At 48.3% G+C, this 20,480-nt stretch overlaps 1 protein-coding gene across 3 annotated transcripts in view; it reads left to right on the forward strand.

Annotated features, from left to right (window-relative positions):
• The window catches only part of KAT2B (lysine acetyltransferase 2B), a 341,159-nt gene that overhangs the window by 36,586 nt on the left and 284,093 nt on the right, over positions 1–20,480 (forward strand). For all 3 annotated transcript variants that reach the window (XM_030202748.1, XM_030202756.1, XM_030202763.1), the window contains exon 3: positions 19,563–19,708. In XM_030202748.1, the coding sequence (XP_030058608.1) occupies positions 19,563–19,708 (146 nt within the window). The remainder of the gene's footprint in view (positions 1–19,562; positions 19,709–20,480) is intronic.

Below are 20,480 nucleotides of genomic sequence, written 5' to 3' on the forward strand. Positions count from 1 at the left end.
GACAGAGAGATCCTCACTCGGCGGGGTTGAATGCTCTGGCTCAACCCTGGCCCTTGGAGCTCCTGTATGTGTTCCCTCCTTGGCCCTTGATAGGGCGAGTCCTACTGCGGATTTGACAGCACCGAGGTCTGGTGATGCTCATCGCTCTAGATTGGCCAAGGCGTCCGTGGTATGCGGATCTCTGCTGGATGTCAGTGGACGCTCCAGTGCATTTGCCCCTGGTGCCGAACCTGTTGGTTCAGGGTCCGGTGTCTATGGAGGATCCCTGCCAATTTGGTCTTTCGGCCTGGCTATTGAGAGGGTGCAATTAAGAGACAAGGGCTACTCTAACAAGGTCATCTCCACTCTCTTGCAGGCCCGCAAGCGGTCCACCTCTGCAGCTTATGCTTAGATCTGGCGCAAATTTGAGGCGTGGGGTGTTTCAAAGGCAATCACACCCAGGCGGTCTACAGTCTCGGCAATGCTGGACTTTTTGCAGGAGGGCTTACAAAAAGGCCTGGCTTACAATTCCCTGTGGGTGCAAGTGGCAGCATTATCATGCTATCGAGGGAAGGCCGCTGGCTTGTCCCTTGCTGCTCATCTGGACATTGCCCGATTTCTCAGAGGGGTGCTTAGGCTCCGTCCTCCTGTCCGGTTGCCCTGTCCGGCCTGGAACCTGGGGCTGGTGTTGAAGGCTTTTCAGTGTTCACCCTTCGAGCCGCTTAAGCGAGCTTCGGAGAAGGAGGCGACTCTCAAGACAGTCTTTTTGGTGGCCATGACATCGGCTAGATGGGTGTCTGAGCTGCAGGCGCTGTCCTGTCGGGACCCTTTTTTGCAATTCTCAGAGTCCGGAGTAACGGTACGTACAGTGCCTTCCTTCCTGCCTAAGGTGGTTTCAGCCCATTTTTCTTCCTTCCTTTTCTAGGGAAGAGTTCCCGGACTCCTTTGGGCAGTTACATCTTCTGGATGTCCGCAGGGCGCTGTATCTATAGATGACAAATGACTTCAGGACTTCTGATCACCTTTTTGTCTTGTTGTCAGGTCCTCGGCATGGAGGCCTGGCGTCTAAGGCCACTATAGCCCGTTGGCTCAGGAAGTCATTTTTTCTGCATATCTGCTTTCAGGTCGGTCTCCGCCTGAAGCATTTTAAGTCGCATTCCACAAGAGCGATTTCCTCCTCATGGGCTGAATCGAGTGCACTCTCTCTTCAAGATATCTGTAGTGCGACTAGTTGGGCTTCTCAGCTCTCTTTTGCCCGGCATTACAGGCTGGATGTTGCAGCGAAGCAGGGCCCTGTTTTTGGAGCTCAAATATTGGCTCGTGGTGTGGCCTGTTCCCACCCTATTTAGGGAGTGCTTTTGTACATCCCATCAGTTAATAGATTCTTCCTTGTCATCAGCAGCAGATGAATCCATTACGAATGGGTTGTGTCCACCTACCAGCAGGGGGAGATAGAGAACACTGAAAACCATAGTGCCTCCTGGACGGCTAGCTCCATCTGCCTCTCAGTATTCTCCATCTCCCAGCAGGGTTGGACGCAGCTTATTCAGCTCCTTCAAGAATCTGCCTGGGGTGTGATAAGATATAATACAGCCAGAGACCCCCACACTGGAATGGTGGAGGGTTGAGCCATAGAGCCCAGGCTACTAGAGTCAATACTCTGATGGTTGGCATAACTAGGAGCTTACTGGAAAAGTTTGGCCTAGTTTTTAAGCCTGAACTGAGACCTGAATAGCCTGAGTTGGAAAAGAAGGGACAAAGAAATGTGAAAACAAGATGGAATCAGAAAACAAAATGGAAACTCTGAAGTGACAGTTATAGAGTGGAATTACCCAATCTTAGTTAGTTAGAAAAAAAGTGTTTATCTGAAAAACATCATGACAGATGCAGGAGTGGGGAAATTTTCTGTTGAAATAGGGGTGGTACCGGAGATTGTGGTTTAGCGACTTTGGGATAAACAACTTGGCCATTAGAATTAATGAAAATGCATTAGTTTTCAATGAACTCAAAAGTGTATATAAAGAGAGTAGAATTGGGAGGAGTTTGGAGTTTGTTCAGATTCCTCCCGGCATGCTGCCCGTTTGATCTCTGAAATCAGATTGATGTGCCTGATTGCCTTATACTGTGTTGGTAAGAATCAATAAACTTTTATCTATCTCTTTATCACCTGTCTTCTTTGCTTCTTAAATTGGACTAGCAGAATGCGCATTCTTTTTAATCCAGATTAGGTATGGATAGGATATTTATTCACCTACTGATACTCATGGGTATCAGGAGTCAGATAAAAGAGGTCATGTTTAGTCAATATATATATTCACAGCCTTCTGGAGGACTCCCCTCGCCCATTTAGAATAGTGTCCACCATGGGAGAGGGGCAATTCTTCCCAGGATAGAGGGGATAGCAAAAACAGGTAGCTCCTGTCTTTTTGCCAGTTGTAGCAGGGGTGTTATGGCTATTGCAGCTCCACTTTAAAGGCACATAGGTTAGCCCTTTCCCTGCCTTACCCTTCCCCCTATGTGGATGCAGGCACATAGGTTTGCCCTGTCTCTGCCTTTCCCACTCTCTTCTATGTGGATGCAGGCACATTGGTTCGTCCTTTCCCTGCCTTTCCCACTCTTCTGGACCTCCGGAGTGCCTCTGTAGCTGTTGCCTCTAACTTTCCTGACAGCGTAAAAAAAACAAACAAACCGCAACGTGCTTGTTAGTGCTGCGATTCCGATGATATCTTCTGTCTGTGCAGCGTGACCGGAGCTCTGGGACTCGGTCTGTTGAGGTAAGAGCGTCTTGTAGCTCCTCTGGGGAGAGCCCGCGATCGGGGCGTTTTTGGCGCAAATCCGCCATTTTTAAATTTTCCACCGTTTTCGGCGATGGCTGTGCAGGTTGTTAAACGCTGTTCACGTTGTGGCAAGCGCAGATCAGCAGCGGGGCTCTGTAAATCGTGCTCTTCAAACATCAGGGCCGGCACGAGCATGGCGAGCGATGTCTCTTCCCGCTCGGTGGAGCTGGCAGCAGGTGCCATCTTGGATGCACCTCATGGTCCGATCCCCACAGGAGCGGAGGGGTCTGAGGCCGTAGGGGAGTCTCGGATGGAGGCTATCAGAGGAGCTGCTTGCCCCGGACTGGAACCGGGAGACCAGGGTGAGCCTTTCTCCCCTCAGTTTGTGTTGCTTTTACATAAAGCGTTCATGTTAAAGAGGGCTGTGCCGCAGGTGTCTGACTCTGCGTTGCTACCTGGTTCCCCTCCGGTGGAGGCTGGGCCGGGATTGCCGTCAGGCGTTTTTTCCCCAGACAGTTGGCCGCAGGACAAGCATAGAAGGGTAAATTCCCCTTCAGAGAGTGGCGCACCTCCCTCCCCCCTCCCGTGGTCAGGCTGTGGGGATTCTGAGGGGTCTGGCAGGCCTTCGTGGTCTGAGGAGCCAGAGGAAGGTGCCAGATTGCCACTGGATCCAGATGATCCCACCACGGTTAGGATTTTCCACCGCGAGGAGCTGCCAGCACTTATTTCTTTTTTTAATTTATTTATTTATAATTTCACAAATAATTACAAGATACACTTGTTAAAGAAAACTCGGAAATAAGATATCTAACAGAAGGAATTACAGTAATATTTCTCATATCAAAAGAAACAATATTTTCCTATCTTAGACCACCAACAGTTTAAGGGGGAGTCAAAGAAATTGAGGAGAACAAAAACAAATTATTTATCTTATTTAGGCAATAGGACCTAGACCGCCCCACAGGTAGTCAATACTTCATTATTTCCCTTGATCCAAGAGGTCATTTGACAATCTTCTTTGATCCAACAAAGCTTTTCAATTGTTCAGGTTCATAAAAAATGTACTTATTATCCAAGTATTTGATTAAACATTTACATGGATAGGCTAGCAAAAAGCTAGCTCCCAAAGCTTTAACTTCATCTCTCAGTGATAGAAACTCTCTTCTTTTTTCCTGAGTGAATCTAGTAACATCCAGGTAGATCCACAAACGAGATCCCAAAAAAGTTTTTTGAGCATTTTTGAAGTATAGTTTCATAATTGAATTGAGGTCTTGCTCAAAGACCAAAGAAACTAACAGAGTTGAACGAGTATAAATTTCAGGCAGTGAGTTTTCAAGAAAAGCTGTTAAATTTTGTAATCCATCCTCTTGCATTCCCTGCACTTCTGATTTTCTCCTTTGTTCCTCCATTTTCTTCTGTGGAATTGGAAGGTAATATATTTTATTTATAGGAGGTATCATCTCGGGGGAACAATTAAGAACCTCAGTAAGATATTTCTTAAATAATTCTAAACCACTCAGTTCAACCATTTTTGGGAAATTTAATACTCTCAGGTTAAGTCTCCTATTATAATTCTCCAGCTGATTTATTTTACTATGAATAAGAGTTTTATCCTTTATCAAGGAGACAGTTGTATTTTTTAAAGAGGAAATCTCTTGTTGAAAAATATCATTCTGTTTAATAGTATCTTGTTTTATTTTTTCGAGAGAGTCTTGCAAAGAATCTACTTTAATCACCAGAGAAGCTGTATCAGCTGCAGCCTTTAGAACTGTTTGATTCAAAGTTTTTAACATTGCCCATATGGCCTCGAGGGTTACCTCCGTGCGAGCTTCCTGCTCTTGTTGTTGAAAAACTCTCCCGCTCGCTGCCTCCGCAGTACCAACCGCCGAATAATCCTCAACGTCAACCTCGGACGCTGTTGGAGATTCCACCGCGTCTCGGTAGTTCACGGGACACGGGGGTGGGGAAATATCCGGTGAGGATAGAGTGATGGTATCCTGTTTCAGGGAAGTTGTCGCTCCTCCGATCCCTTCCACAGCGGAACTCCTCACCTCTATCACCCGTGGCGTGCTTGTGGCGAAAGCGTCGAGGGTCGACTGGACCGATCGAGTGGTCGTCGCTGCGGGTGGTAAGCTCTTGACCACCCCTTTCCTTTTAGTATGGGGCATTTTAAATGGAGAAATCTTGTTTTAAATCAGAAAAAGGAGAAAGGTCCAGGGAGACTCGACGAACGCTCTCAAGCTGCGTCCGCCATCTTGAAACTCCCCCTGCCAGCACTTATTTCTGACGCCTTGCAGGCCCTCTCTATTGAAGATCCTGCGCTTGGCGAGGCCTCCTCTGGTAATCCGAGGATGGCAAGTACTAAGAAGCCTGCTCGAGCCTTTCCTTTGCACGACTCCATCCAAGAGCTTTTTTCGGCTCAATGGGCTGACCCCGAGGGGCCTTTTGAAGGTTGCCAGGGCAATGGGGCACTTATACCCTCTAAGTGAGGAGCACTTGGCCGTGCCTAAAGTAGATGCCCTAGTCACGGCTGTGACGAAGAAGACTACCCTCCCAGTAGAGGACCAACGGCTGGAATCAGCAATGAAACGGTCCTTTGAAATCTCAGGCCTAGCCTTACGGGCGTCTGTGTGTAGTTGTTATGCTGCTCGAGCCTGCATCGCTTGGTTGCAACAGGCAGTGGAACAGCCCAGGGATGGAGCGGAGCCCCTTACGGAGGTGGCACCGCGGATGGAGTCGGCCTTGTCATTTTTGGCTGATGCCCTTTATGATCTGGTCAGAGCTTCGGCTAAACAGATGTCTGTGGCCGCTCGCCGCCTTCTATTACTACGGCATTGGGCGGCTGACATTGCCTCTAAGCAAAGGTTGGTGAAGTTGCCCTTCCAGGGCCTTCTCCTATTTGGTGAGGAGTTGGAGAGAATTGTCAAGGGCCTGGGGGATGCTAAACCCCAGCGGTTACCCAAGGATAGGCCGTGTCCTTCTTCCAAGGGCCAGGCGGTTCCCTCCTCTTCCAGACCTCGCTTCCGTGAAGCTAGAAGGTACCGCCCGGGGCGTTTTGCTGGGTTTACTTCGCATGCCCGTTTTCAGCAGAGGAACTCCTTTCGCTCGGACAAACGCTTCGCAGCAGCCGGTTCAAGGCCTGGAGTTCATGGGCGACCCTCTCAATGATGGTGCGCCAGCCCACTCCTCGATTCCTGAAGTTGGAGGACGTCTTTCCCTCTTTCTCAAGGAGTGGGTCAAGATTACCTCAGATCAGTGTGTCTTGGACCTGATCAGAGACGGCTACAGATTGGAATTTACTGCCCCGGTGAGAGACGTGTTTTTGGAGTCCCGATGTGGCACTGCTGTCAAACGGGCGGCGGTAAAGGAGACCTTGCAAGGCTTGTTGCACCTGGAAGCGGTGATACCCGTGCCTCCCGCCGAGCACGGCTGCGGCCGTTACTCCATTTACTTTGTGGTGCTGCGAAAATGCGGGGCTTTTCGGCCCATTCTAGACTTGAAGAAAGTCAACGAGACACTCAAAAGTACGGCATTTTCACATGGAAACCCTGCGCTCCGTCATTGCGGCGGTTCAGCCAGGAGAGTTTCTCATGTCTCTGGACCTGAAAGAAGCTTACTTGCACATCCCTATTTAGCCCCCGCACCAACGGTTTCTCTGGTATGCGGTGTTGGGAAAACACTTTCAGGTTCGGGCCTTGCCTTTTGGCCTCACCACAGCTCTTCGAACCTTTTCCAAGGTAATGGTGGTAGTAGCTGCCTTTCTCAGGTGAGAGGGTATCCGGGTTCACCCGTACCTCGACGACTGGCTCATCAGAGCGGACTCTGCAGAAGACAGTCATCATGAAACAGCCAGAGTGGTCTCAGTACTGCAATCTCTGGGCTGGGTCATCAATATACCCAAAAGTCACCTGACCCCCCTCTCAATCTCTAGAGTATTTGTTTATTTTATTTTATTTTTTTATTTGTACCCCGTGCTTTCCCACTCATGGCAGGCTCAATGCGGCTTACATGGGGCAATGGAGGGTTAAGTGACTTGCCCAGAGTCACAAGGAGCTGCCTGTGCCTAAAGTGGGAATTGAACTCAGTTCCTCAGTTCCCCAGAACCAAAGTCCACCACCCTAACCACTAGGCCACTCCTCCACTCCTGGGGGTGCGGTTCGACACTTCGGGGTTGGTTATTTTACCCGAGCAAAGGAGGTGCAAGCTTCAGACCCAGGTCTGTCTGCTCCTGAGGATGCCTCGCCCGCGAGCTTGGGACATTGTTCAGCTCTTGGGGTCGAAGACAGCCACCCTAGAAGTGGTGCCTTGGGCGAGAGCGCACATGAGACCGCTATAGTGTTCCCTGCTACAACGTTGGTCTCCCATTTCCCAGGATTATCAGTGCAGACTCAGTTGGTTCCCTGCGGCCCGACTCAGCTTGGAGTGGTGGCTCTCAGACAGCAAGCTGCGGCGAGGAATGCCGTTAGCACTCCCCGACTGGTGCCTAGTGGTAACCGATGCCAGTTTGAAGGGCTGGGGAGCTCATTGCCAGGAGAGGCATACCCAGGGTCTGTGGACACTCGAAGAATCGATGTGGTCCATCAATCGCTTAGAGTTTAAAAGCAATTTTCGAGGCGTTGCTGGCCTTTCAATCAACCTTGGAGGGATTGGCTGTCAGAATGCTGTCGGACAATATGACGGCAGTGACCTACATAAATCTCCAAGGCGGAACGCAGTGCAGAGCACTGGCCACGCAGGCCGCTCAGATTTGCCACTGGGCCGAGCTGCATCTACAGTTCCTGTCAGCAGCTCACATTGCAGGTCAGAGCAAAATGCAAGCCGATTATCTAATCAGACACCACATCGACCCAGCGGAGTGGGAGTTGGCAGACGAAGTGTTCCTTCAACTCTGTGCCAAATGGGGAACACCCGTAGTGGATCTGATGGTGTCAAGCACAAATGCCAAAGTCCCGTGCTTTTACAGCAGACGGAGAGATCCTCGCTCGGCGGGGTTGGATGCCTTGGCTCAACACTGGCCTCTGGGCCTCCTATATGTGTTCCTGCCTTGGCCCTTGATAGGGCGAGTACTCCTGCGAATTCGGCTGCACCAGGAAGTGGTGATTCTTATTGCCCCGGATTGGCCCAGGCGGCCCTGGTATGCGGACCTCCGGCGGATGCTGGTGGAGGCTCCTCTTCCTTTGCCTCTGGTACCGAACCAGTTGATGCAGGGCCCGGTAACCATGGAGGATCCCTGCCGCTTTGGTCTTACAGCATGGCTATTGAGAGGGCGCAATTGAGAGACAAGGGCTATTCTAACAAGGTCATCTCCACTCTCTTGCAGGTCCGCAAGCAGTCCACTTCCGTTGCATATGCCCGGATTTGGCGCCAGTTTGAGGCCTGGTGTGTTTCAAAGACGATCACACCCATGCGGGCTTCTGTCTCGCCGATTCTTGACTTTTTGCAGGATGGTGTACAAAAAGGCTTGGCCTATAATTCCCTGCAGGTGCAAGTGGCAGCATTGGCATGCTTTCGAGGGAAGGTCGCTGGCCTCTCCTTAGCTGCTCATCCAGACATTGCACGGTTTCTTAGATGGGTGCTACGGCTCCGTCCTCCCGTGTGAGCACCTTGTCCGGCTTGGAACCTGGGGCTAGTATTAAAGGCTCTTCAGTGTTCGCCCTTCGAGCCGCTGAGGCGAGCTTCGGAGAAGGATGTGACTCTAAAGACAGTCTTTTTGGTGGCCATTACATCGGTGAGACGGGTGTCTGAGCTCCAGGCGCTGTCCTGTCGAGACCCATTTCTGCAATTCTCAGAGTCTGGAGTTACGGTACGTACTGTGCCTTCCTTCCTGCCTAAGGTGGTTTCAGCATTTCACCTAAACCAGCCTATTTTTCTGCCCTCCTTTACTAGGGAGGAGTTTCCGGAATCTTTTGGATTCATCTGCTGCTGATGACAAGGAAGGGAAAATTAGGTTCTTACCTTGGTAATTTTCTTTCCTTTAGTCACAGCAGATGAATCCATGATCCCTCCCTGATTGATTCTGTTTTTTTTTTTTTTTCAATTCTCTTTATTGTCATCAGTACAATACATGCTCATAAATCGTACTATCTATTACAAGCCATCAACTCTTGGAACATCATGACCTTCATCACAGAAATATACAGAAATAACATTCATGAAGCACAATTGCACTAACATTTTCTTCTATTCCCTTCCCCCCTCCCTCCCCTGAACCCCCCCTTGCCTGCCCCCCCCCCCCCTTATATGAACTCCATTGGTGATAGGAAACCTTACTATCTTATCAATTCCTCCAACTTCTGCCAAAGTAATGCATACTGTCTATTATCTGTGTTTGGGGATTTCTTATACACTGTGTTCTCATACTTTGCCATTTCTTTAACCTTCGCCACCCAACAGTTATAGGGTACTGGTTCTACCTTTGTCCAACATTGCAGGATAGTTTTTTTAGCTGCCAGGGTAGCCATATACAAGAATCTCCTTTGTGGTTGAGATAACCCCTGTTCTAGGAGATCTGTCTGGTCCCCCAACAGCAACGAATGGTAGGACCATTCTACCTTCTCCTGGATTACTATGTTCAATACCTCAAAAATTTGGTTCCATAGTGTCAGTTTAGGACATTCCAGGAAGCTATGTAAGAAGGTACCAATACCTGCCTGGCATTTGGAACATGTGTCCGATTCCCACAGTTTCATTTTCTTCCCCTTTTCACAAGTGATATATGCCCTATGGAGCAATTTAAACTGAGTTTCTTGCCAATCCGCAGATTTGACAAATTCGGCTAGAGACACAAACAGGAAGTTAAATTGGGCTTGCGAATATTCAGTTCCCATTTCTCTATTCCATGCAGAGACAGCTCCTCCCTTTCCACTAACTGGTATAGCCATCTTCGTCATCTTATACCATGTAGATAATTTATTGCCCTTCGGGGGTAAACATAACACCATCTTATCCAGTTTCCCATATGTCCATCCATTCCCATACTTCCTCCACGCCTGTAGCCAATAATGTCGTGCTTGCAGATAGTGTAACATTTGATTGTTTGGGATCCTCCATGTTTCCTTCACTTGCGAGAAGAGAAGGAAACTATTGTCCTCTGTGGATACCAAGTCTCCCCACGTCACACATCCATTCTCTGCCCATCTTTTAAATACCGAGGGTCCCATGCCCCCTGGGAAGTCCACCAGTCCCACCATTCTTTGAAAGGGCGAGGCGAACGGGCTTCTGTCCTGTCGACTCCTCCACCACTTCCACGCTGTGCGGAGCGGTGTGAGAAAGCTAAACTGCTTGTTTGCAATGGTACCTAACCCTGGGGAGGTGTGTAGCAGATTTATAAATGAATATGGTTTGCACCAGTCCTCCCACCAGTGGTTTGGGGTGAATTTTGCTTGGCCGCTAATACCTTCGTGTATTATACGCATCAGTGCTGCCACGTTGTAAAGGCGTAGCTCAGGTAGATTAAGACCACCCCTCTCCCTGTTAAGTATTAACACCTGATGTCCTATGCGAGCACCTTTATGTCGCCATATGAATGACCTTATAATGGATCTAAATAATCTTTCATCCTGTCTCTTAATCCATATGGGTATTGCTTGTAATGGGTACAATAGCTTTGGCAACAGCACCATCTTAACCAATGCTATTCTTCCATAGAGTGATAAGGGGAGATCCTTCCATCTCTCACAAGTTTGCCTGATCTTATCAATTTGTTCCATTATATTTTTCTTATACATCACTATTGGGTTAGTACTCAAAAAAATCCCCAGATAGCGCATTGCCTGTGATACTGGTGGTATAGGGAGACTACCAAACCTTGAGGTGTCATGAGTTCCTGATAGTGGAAGTAGTTCCGATTTCTCACAATTGACCCTTAACCCCGACACGTCCCCGAACTGCTTTACTAAGAGCAGTGCCTGGTCTAGGTGAGTAAATGCGTCCTGCAGGTATAAAAGGATGTCATCCGCAAATAAATTGATGCGGATCTCCTTCCCCCCCACCATTAGGCCCCTAATCTTGTCACTCTGCCTTATTTTAATCGCCAGTGGTTCAATTGCCATCAGGAACAGTAGTGGCGACAGCGGGCACCCTTGCCTTGTTCCCCTCTGTAACTCAAAGCTCTCTGTTAGGGTATTATTTATCATCAGCCGTGCTCTTGGTTTAGTGTATAAGGACTTAACCCACTCAATGAATCTACCACTAATCCCGTATTTCTCCATCACCCAGAAGAGATACTGCCATGATATGCTGTCGAAGGCTTTTTCCATGTCTAGTCCTGCTATTGCCTCATTCCCCTTTGTTCCTCTGTAAGTGTGGATCGCCGCCGATGCTCTAATAAGATTCATTGAGGCATACCGGCCCGGAACAAACCCCGCCTGGTCTTCCTGTACTACCCTGGACAGGGATAGGTTCATTCTTCGAGCTAAAATGGCTGCCAGGAGTTTAACGTCCTGGTTTAGTAAGGATATGGGTCGGTAAGACCCCACCTGCCCTGGGTCCTTTCCTGGTTTTGGAATTAATATAATATGTGCTAGATTTTGGTTATGCTGGCCGTCAGCCCTTCCCCCTGGTATCCCATTAAAGAAGTCAGTCAGTGGCTTAGTAATATCTGCCATTAAGATCTTATAGAATTCAGGTCCATATCCGTCTGGGCCTGGGGCTTTAGTCAGCTTTAATGCTTTAATGCCTTGCTTGACCTCCTGCTCTGTTATAGGGGCGCTTAATTGTTGTGCTTGATCTATGTCCATCTGCGGCAGATGCATTCCCTCAAAGAAAGCATCCCTCTGTAATGGGTCTAAATCCCGCACTGCATATAAAGATTGATAATAGTGTACAAATTGTTTATGTATTTGACCTTCATCATGATATACTCTGCCTGTACTATCCTTTATTGATGTAACAATCTGTCTTTTCCTGTACGGTCGCACTAGGTTTGCCATAAGCTTCCCTGCCTTATTTCCCCATTGAAAAAGTTTGAATCTCTGAAAGTATATGTCCCTTTCAGCTCTGGCATTGAGCAGTTGATCAATACATTTGCGAAGCCGGCCTAATTTCTCCCTGCACTCTTTATCCATGCTTCCCATATGCTGTCTACGCACTTGCTGATACTCGGCCGATAATGATAGCAACTCCGCCTCTGCTTTTTTCTTTTTCCCAGCAGTATATGCCAGGATGTGGCCTCTCAATACTACCTTGGCCGCCTCCCAGTATATAATTGGACTCACCTCCGGGGTTTTATTGTCCCTCTGGTAATCCGCCCACTTCTCTTTCAAGTAGGCTTTAAACGCAACATCTCTGTATAAGGTGGGAGAGAACTTCCACACCCTCTCCTTGGCACCCTTGGTATATTCTATGGAGTACGAGATAGCTGAGTGGTCTGACAATGTGTTATCCAGTATGTGTGCTGTTTTTGACACCGGGAACAAGGCCTGTGATACAAGGAAGTAATCTATTCTAGAATATGAATTGTGCGGAATGGAGAAGAATGTAAAGTCTGAGTCATAAGGGTGTAAAATTCTCCAAACATCTATCAACCCCAATTGATGTATCAGGAAGTTGACTCCTTTATGGTCCCACCCCCTAGCTTTGGTTTTACTTGGTTTACAATCAATAGTGGGATCTGCAGTGTTATTAAGATCCCCCCCCAAAATTCTCTGGTATTCTGGGTATGACGCCATCTGTGCCACTATATCTGAGAAAAATTTATGGTTGTATGTGTTTGGCCCATATACGTTACATAGGCTGATCTTACGGCCCCATAACTCACCCATCACTATGACATACCTTCCCTCCTTGTCTTGTAATACCTTATGTATGGCTAAAGGCAGCTGTTTGTGTACTAAGATAGCAACTCCCCTTTTCCTGCTATTAAAGGATGAGTATGCTACCTCTCCCACCCATCCTCTCTTCAATTTCACATGTTCCAAGCTAGACAGATGGGTTTCTTGGAGAAAGGCGATATCCGCCCCCTCTTTTCTAAGCCAGGACAGTATTTTGGTACGCTTGACTGGGGAATGGATACCATCTACATTCAAAGATATTATCTTCAGATTAACCATCTCCCACTCTATAGTCTGTAATCTTCATGTCGTCCCCTCTTCTCTTTTTATGGTCCCGGCGGGCCTCCCAGCTGGACCCACCAGAAACCCTCTGCTTCTGAGTTTCGGTTTCCATCAGCAGACATCTCCAACTTTCCCCCTGCAGGCAATTTCCCCCATCTCCCCTCCCTCCCTTCCCTCCCCCTCCCGATATCCCCTTACTATCTCTTTCCCCATTATTCGCACAATCCCTAACTCCTCTCCCTCCCTGTCCTCCCTTTTCCCCTTCACAACCCTTCTGATACTTCTTCTTCATCATCCTTCCCCTTCCCGCCCTCAAGCAGCAAGAAGCATACATCATATTTCCCCCTCGAACTCCTTGCCCAGTCATACACCCCCTAACCCCGTAACAACCCCCCCACAGCAAAATTAACAGATCACAACCTATGTACATAACATTCTTATAACTTGCTGGGATTATCTCTATAGCTTTGCTCGAGAGCTCTGCACCTTTCTCCGTGGCTCTGGTCTAAACTGCCACTGCGCCAGGTCATCCGGGCCATGTTTACTACAGCTCCCGCTCACTTAGTTCCATACTTCATAGATGCAAGGTCCTTGATAATATCCTATTCATAACTTTTTAACGTGTTTGGGGGCCATGTATTTTTCTCCTGATATCTCAGGTCTGTCCCCATTCCCATGGGATCTCTTAATGCCAGTATTGCCCCTTGTCCAAGCCTTTCCAACTAGGCTCTCGTTATTCAAACAAAGAAGAACTTCAAAGTTAAATCAACCCATTATATCCCATTCGATCTGTCCCGCGGAGCGATGTCTCCTTCAATAGTTATTCTCATGCTGGTTCCTCTCTGTTCAATCTCTCCATAAACGCTTTGGCCTCTGCAGCTTCTTGAAACATCAGGGATTTCCCTTCATGCCACACTCTTAGCTTCGCAGGGTAAAGAAGTGAAAATCTAATGCCTTTGCTGTACATCTGGGTGCACGTGGGAGCCATTGCTCGTCTAAGCTGCGCCACCGCCAAGGAGTAATCATTGAACAGTAAGAGTTTATGTCCATTATACTCTAATTGCGTTTGTCTGGATCGCCCCTGCTTCAGTAGCGCTTCTTTCTCTCTCCAGTTGGAAAAATGTGCAATTGCTGTTCTAGGTTTGTTATCTCCTTCTTTCCGGCTCCCTATACGGTGTGCTCGATCGCATTGCCAGGTGCCTGTTCCTCCTCCTAGGCCCAATTGCGTGGGGAGCCATTCGCTAAAAAATTTGTACAGGTCTCCCTCTTTCACTTCCTCTGGAAGCCCTACAACTCGCAGATTGTTGCGGCGATTCCTATTCTCTTGTTCCTCCACCTGCGCTTTGAGAGCTGCCGCTTCTTTTTGCAGGGCTTCGATCTGGGCCGCCATACCCGTCGTCGTATCTTCTTGGGCGAGCACGCGCTGTTCCACCTCTGTTAGCCTGCGGGCCTGCGTGTCAAATTTCTCATTAATTTCCTCGACCGCAGAATGGATTTTGTTTAATCTGTCCTCCAGTGCCGCTGCTACTGTTGCGGATATCTCTTTCGCCCACTCTCCCGCGTTTTTCTCAGGCCCAGATTCAGATTCTGGAGACGTCGCCATCTTGGCAGCCTTTCCCGCGGGAGTGTGCTTATGTTTTATGGCGCCCTGGTTTCTAGTGGGCATACCTTTTCACCGATTGCGCTCCGCTTTGTGCCGTGAGTTCTCTGACCCTTCACATTGACTCTGGGCTCTTCGGGGTGTAAAAAAAGATTTCAAATAGCTGATTTTTGCAAGGAGTTCGAGGGAGCTCTCCCTTCCTGCTGCTGTTCAGGAAGCAGTCATCACGTGACCCCCGATTGATTCTGTTTTGTGTTCAGTTTTTCCTGCAGACATGTTCCCTCATTGGGAGAAGTTGGAAAACAGTCTTCAGGATTTCTGTTCTACTACAGGAGGTTGAGTTCGTCCCTCCTTTATGCTATTGCTCCTGTTCTGGGGCGTTCGTTCGCTGTGAGGAAAGTTCATGTTATGCTACTTTGCGGTTTAACACTGCTTTGGAAGCTTCAAATACTGAGAGGCAGATAGAGCTAGCCGTCCAGGAGGCACTATGGTTTTCAGTATTTTCTATCTCCCCCTGCTGGTAGGTGGACACAACCCATTCATAATGGATTCATCTGCTGTGTCTAAAGGAAAGAAAATTACCAAGGTAAGGACCTAATTTTCCCATAGCAACAAAAAAGTTTGGTAGAGCCTTCGAGTGCGCAGGGCCATCTTCCTATTTGTCGCGTGAGAGCCCAGATCAGTTCTTTCTTTTTCCGCGGTAGAGGGTGGCTGCTTGTCAGTCTCCCTCCACAGCCCAGTGAAAGAGCCTTCGGTTTTTCGCTGTCTATTTCACTATTTTTTTCTCTTCTTTTTAGTTTTTTATTTGCCATGTCTATACAGTTAAAAAAAAACCTTTTATTTATTAGTTAGGTCCCTTTAAGTTTCCTTTCATTTTCATCGCGGCCCTCTTAGGCGTTTCTCATTGGCACAATCAAGAATTTTGACTTCGCTGCTGCTATTTTTCCGTCCATGTCATCGAGGACTCCCAGCGGCTTAAAAAAATGTACTTGGTGCAACCGAGGTGTCTTCAGTGCCTTGGGCCTGACCATCGCCCAGACACATGTAAGTTGTGTCTTAGCTTGAAAAAGCGGACACAGGCATCGAGACAAGCTCTTCGGGACCGACTTTTCGGAGCTTCATCCGGTTCCTCGACATCGGCACCAGGGATGGCATCGACCTCAGGAGCGCAGGTAATGGCTGTTCGGAGACCATCACATGCTGGGAGCAGTGAGCCGTCGAGTGGGTCTCCACCTGTCTCGAAGACTCCTGCTGGACAGGCACACTGGGACCTACCACTCTCGGACCCAACCCCGTGGAGGCGTGTGGATTCCACGTCCTCGTCGGTACCGAGCGAAGGCTAAGAAGCACCATCATCGGTCTCCTTCTAAGCACGGTACCGGGAGCTCTGGGGCGTCGAAGGATTCAGCACCCGTGAAGCGTCGACGCCGGGAGGAGCGCTCACCCTCCATCCAAGAGGTGTCGGTCTTCGGGCAGCCCGATACCGCCTCCTCAACCTCTACAGATTCTTACACAGATTCCTGTACCGACCCCGCAGCCTTCCTCGACAGCGACTCTGGACGAGCGCATCCGAGCCATTCTTCCAGGTCTTCTGGAAGGGTTACTGTGTCAGTCTGCTTCTGTACCGGTGGTACTTGCGCCCTCCGTACCATCGATGGAAGCGGCAAATGACTCTCCGCCTGTGGTGAGGTCTCCGACACCGGTGCCGCCTGCGGCATCGGCCTCAGCTGCCACCCAGGTCGACTCCCCGTCGACATCGCTGGAGGGAGCTTATGGGAGTCGACTTCTCGACATTGCCATCGAGGACACGGTTCCTCAGCTTCGAGACGGGCCCGGTTTCGGACGGCAGTTAAGAAACTCTTGTCCGATACCGATGAGGATGCTTTGTGGGATGAAGGGCAAGATCCCAGGTATCTCTCTTCTGAGGAGTCTTGTGGTCTTCCCTCTGATCCTACTCCTTTTTCAGAAAGGAAGCTTTCTCCCCCGGAGAGTCTTTCTTTCTCTTCATTTTTCTCAGTCATTGGAGTACCTGGGAGTCTGTTTCGACACGTTGCAGGGCCGTTTTTCTTCCGCTGGTTCATGTCCTCAAACTGCAGTCTCAGATTCGTCACATATTGCAGTCACCGAGGCCAGCAGCCAAGGATTATCTTCAGGTCCTGGGTTCCATGGTGGCGGCAATCAAGGCAGTGCCCTGGGCCAGGGCTCACGTGAGGCCGCTTCAGAGGTTGCTTCTTTCTCGATGGTCGGAACAGAAGGACTCTCTACATCAAAAATTGTCACTTCCGGTTCAGGTGAAGAGCAGCCTACGTTGGTGGCTGCGAGATGCCAGTATGACCAAGGGAATGCCTCTGGATTAGCCCAACTGGAGGGTGGTTACAACAGATGCCAGTCTCCAGGGATGGGGAGCTCACTATCAGGGACAGTATGCTCAAGGCCTGTGGTCTCCTCAGGAGACATCTTGCTCAATAAATCTATTAGAGACCAGGGCAGTTAGACTAGCAATACAGACCTTTGTCCATCTGTTGAAGGGCAAGGCAGTCCGCGTGATGTCAGAAAATGCCACCGCGTTGGCTTACATCAATCGGCAAGGAGGAACGAGGAGTCGGCAGTTGGAGCAAGAAGCGTCACAGCTGTTACAGTGGTCGGAGGTGCATCTGGTGGCGCTGTCAGCGGCTCATGTGGCAGGAGTCCAAAATGTTCAGTCAGACTTTCTCAGTTGAAACATGCTAGATCCCGGGGAGTGGGCTCTAGCGTATTGGGTGGTGGTGAACCGTTGGGGGTTCCCGAAGATGGATCTGTTTGCTCCCTGGCTGACCGGTCTTCTTTATGCCTTTCCTCCCAGGCCATTGATAGGGCATCTACTTCAGAGAGTCGAGATGCACAGGGGCCGTCTGATCTTGGTGGCGCCGGATTGGCCTCGCAGACTGTGGTACGCCGATCTTCAGCGGCTTCTAGTAGAGGATCCGTTCAAGCTCCCGGTCAGGCAGGATCTTTTGGGTCAGGGCCAGGTGTTTCACCCGGTTATGGGTCAGTTCTGTCTTACGGCCTGGCTCTTGAGCAGGCGAGACTGACAAGAAGGGATACTCCGCTAATGTAATTGCTACTATGCTTTGCTGTCGTTGGCATTCTATCTCTTTGAATTATGCTTGGACCTGGAGGATTTTTGAGGCCTGGTGTGAGGACCTCGGGATAGCTCCCTTTCACATGTCCGTCTTGCAGATTTTGGATTTTTTGCAGCGTGGTTTCGACAAAGGCCTTATTTTGGCTTCTCTTAAAGTGCACATTGCAGCTCTTTCGTGTTTTCGAGGTCGTGTTCAAGGAAGATCGCTGGCTAGCCACCTGGATGTGTTCCGTTTTTAAAGAGGGGTTAGCCTCCTGCGTCCTCCGTCTCGCTGTTCTTTTCCCCGCAGGGATCTTAATTTGGTATTCTTGGTTCTTACCAAGCCTCCCTTTGAGCCTTTATCTTCTTGTACTTTGAAGGACTTAACCCTGAAGGCATTGTTTTTAGTGGCTATTGCCTGAGCTAGGAGATTTTCGGAGTTGCAGGCTCTTTCGTGTAGGTCTCTGTTCTTGGAATTCAGTTCGGATCGACTGGTTTTAAGACCAGTTCCTTCTTTTCTGCCCAAGGTATTGACTCATTTTCATTCATCTCAACTGGTGGTGTTGCCTGTTCTGGGTTTTTTCTCCGGGTCAGAGGAGTAGCGTTTCTTGAAGTTTTTGGATGTCAAAAGAGTTCTGAAGCATTATGTCAAGTCTACGGAGGACATTTGTCGGTCCGATCGGAGGTTCACGCAAAGGGCTTATGGCTTTTAAGCCCACTATTTCTCGTTGGTTAAGGAAATTATTGCATCAGCTTACCTTCTTTCTGGGAAAGCTGTTCCGGAAGAAGTTAAGGCTCACTCTACTAGAGGTCAGGCTACTTCTTGGGCAGAGCGTTGTCTGGTGCCTCCGCAGGACATTTGTATGGCAGCGACTTGGTCTTCTTTGCATTCCTTTTCTAAGCACTATCGATTGGACCTCCTGAGTCATCAGCAAGTTGTTTTCAGGGCACACGTTTTGACGGTGGGGCTGTTACGGTCCCTCCCATAATCTTACTGCTTTGTTACTTCCCATCAGTCACATTCTTGGCTGGTCCGGAGGGATGCTAAGGAAGGAGAAATTAGACCTTACCTGCTAATTTGCTTTCCTTTAGTCCCTCTGAACCAGCCCAGATCTCTCCCTTTAGGTATTCTGTGTCTTCAAGAGTTAAATGATATTGTTTACTTGGGAGCTGTGTTGCTGGTTTCTGGTTTCATTGTTAAAAGAAAAAGAAAACACATTCTATGGTTCAGTATGTAACCTTTTGTGCATGATATGCAGGGGCATGTCATTGGTCACATTATTGTTGGTGACACACACCCTGTGTTGGCAATGTGCTGGTGGCTGCTCAGGCTTTCGTATGCACGGACCATTTACTTATTGTTTTACTTCCTTCTGCTTTGGTACTTTGTTACTGGAGCTTTCTCTTGTTGCCAAGGGCTCTTATTGGCTCTCTCTATAGTCACAGTTTTTTTTCTCAGTCTCCACCTGCTGGAAGGCATGCACAACCCATCAGTCACATTCTGGGCTGGTCCGGAGGGTCTAAAGGAAAGCAAATTAGCAGGTAAGGTCTGATTTCTCCTTTGCTCATCTTCAGGGCCTTCTCCACTTGTCTTCTTAGCAATTGGCACATGCTGCTGACTGCATAAGTGTTTTTGAATATTGAAGTTGTCCATTCTCTGTGGAATTTCCAGGGCAAATTTCTGTATGTGGTGTATGGGAAGATGCAACTTGTACTTTTTCACAAGTGCAATTGGTAGAGGTGAAACTCACTTGTGGCTTCCGGTGTGATTTGAATCAACAGTGAGGCTGTATAAAAATGATGCCTCATGCTTCCTTGGAGAGAATGTTGTCCTTAGCAGTCCCCATACCTGAGTCTGTTTCTGAACTTTGATTATCTTGCAGGTGGCCGTGGAAAAGGAGCGTCACAGCCATAAATTAAAGTGTGCATGTAAATAGTGAACATGATAAAGATTTGAACATACCGGTAATTGGGAACAGAAGACCTGGCAAAGGTCATTACAGAGGTTTGGGTTCATGCGCTAATTTTCTTCTCTCTATTGGTGATTTCCATAGCTGCTCATGTATCTCACCTGGAGAATGTGTCTGAAGAAGAAATTAATCGACTCTTGGGGATTGTGTTGGATGTGGAATATCTCTTCACCTGTGTCCATAAAGAGGAAGATGCAGACACTAAGCAAGTTTACTTCTACCTATTCAAGGTATCCAGCTGTGTTTCTTTTATACCTACCTACGCTAACTAGTTGTTCAGGGAGTAATTGTATAAAGTGGGCACTAATATTTACATGCCATTTATGCGCATAAATGTTTAGAATTCTATCTACATTCCAAAAATATGCCTAAGTGCTATTCTGCATAACTAACATAGTTTGTACTTTACTGATCGGCCTGAACATCATGATTTATAGAATGCCATATATTTCTGGTATTTAGGCGCAAGCACTTAACCAGGTCTATTGCCTATGGGCTGGATTCTGTATATGGCATCTGAAATGTAGGCGAATTGGAATAACATGCATAACTGCATCTACAATAAGATGTGGTTTGTAGAATAGTGCATAGGCCGGGGAACGCGTGTACATTTGGGCACAGCCATTTACACCACTGGTGTAAATGCCCATGCCTAAATGTGCACGCGTTCTCTCGCATTCTGTAACAACGTGCATACATTTGATAGATGCCCCTGACATACCTACACTTCTCCCATGACTGCGCCCCCTTTTCAGCTGCGCATGTTGGAATTTACGTGCCTCTTTTTAGAATACACCTAAAAAGAAGCTTGTGTGAATTCCAGTTATTGCCAGTTAATGATGATAATTGATTATTGTCCAATTATGACTAATTGGCTCGTTACTCAATTGAGTAGTCCGTGTAAATTGGCCGCGCGTTACTTGCCCCGCCTTATATAGAATTCGGCCCTAAGTACATACACATAAAATGTATATACCTGGTTACGCAAATATTTCATAAAGG

The sequence above is a fragment of the Microcaecilia unicolor genome, chromosome 1 (assembly GCF_901765095.1).
Source record: "Microcaecilia unicolor chromosome 1, aMicUni1.1, whole genome shotgun sequence".
Classification (NCBI taxonomy): Eukaryota; Metazoa; Chordata; class Amphibia; order Gymnophiona; family Siphonopidae; genus Microcaecilia; species Microcaecilia unicolor.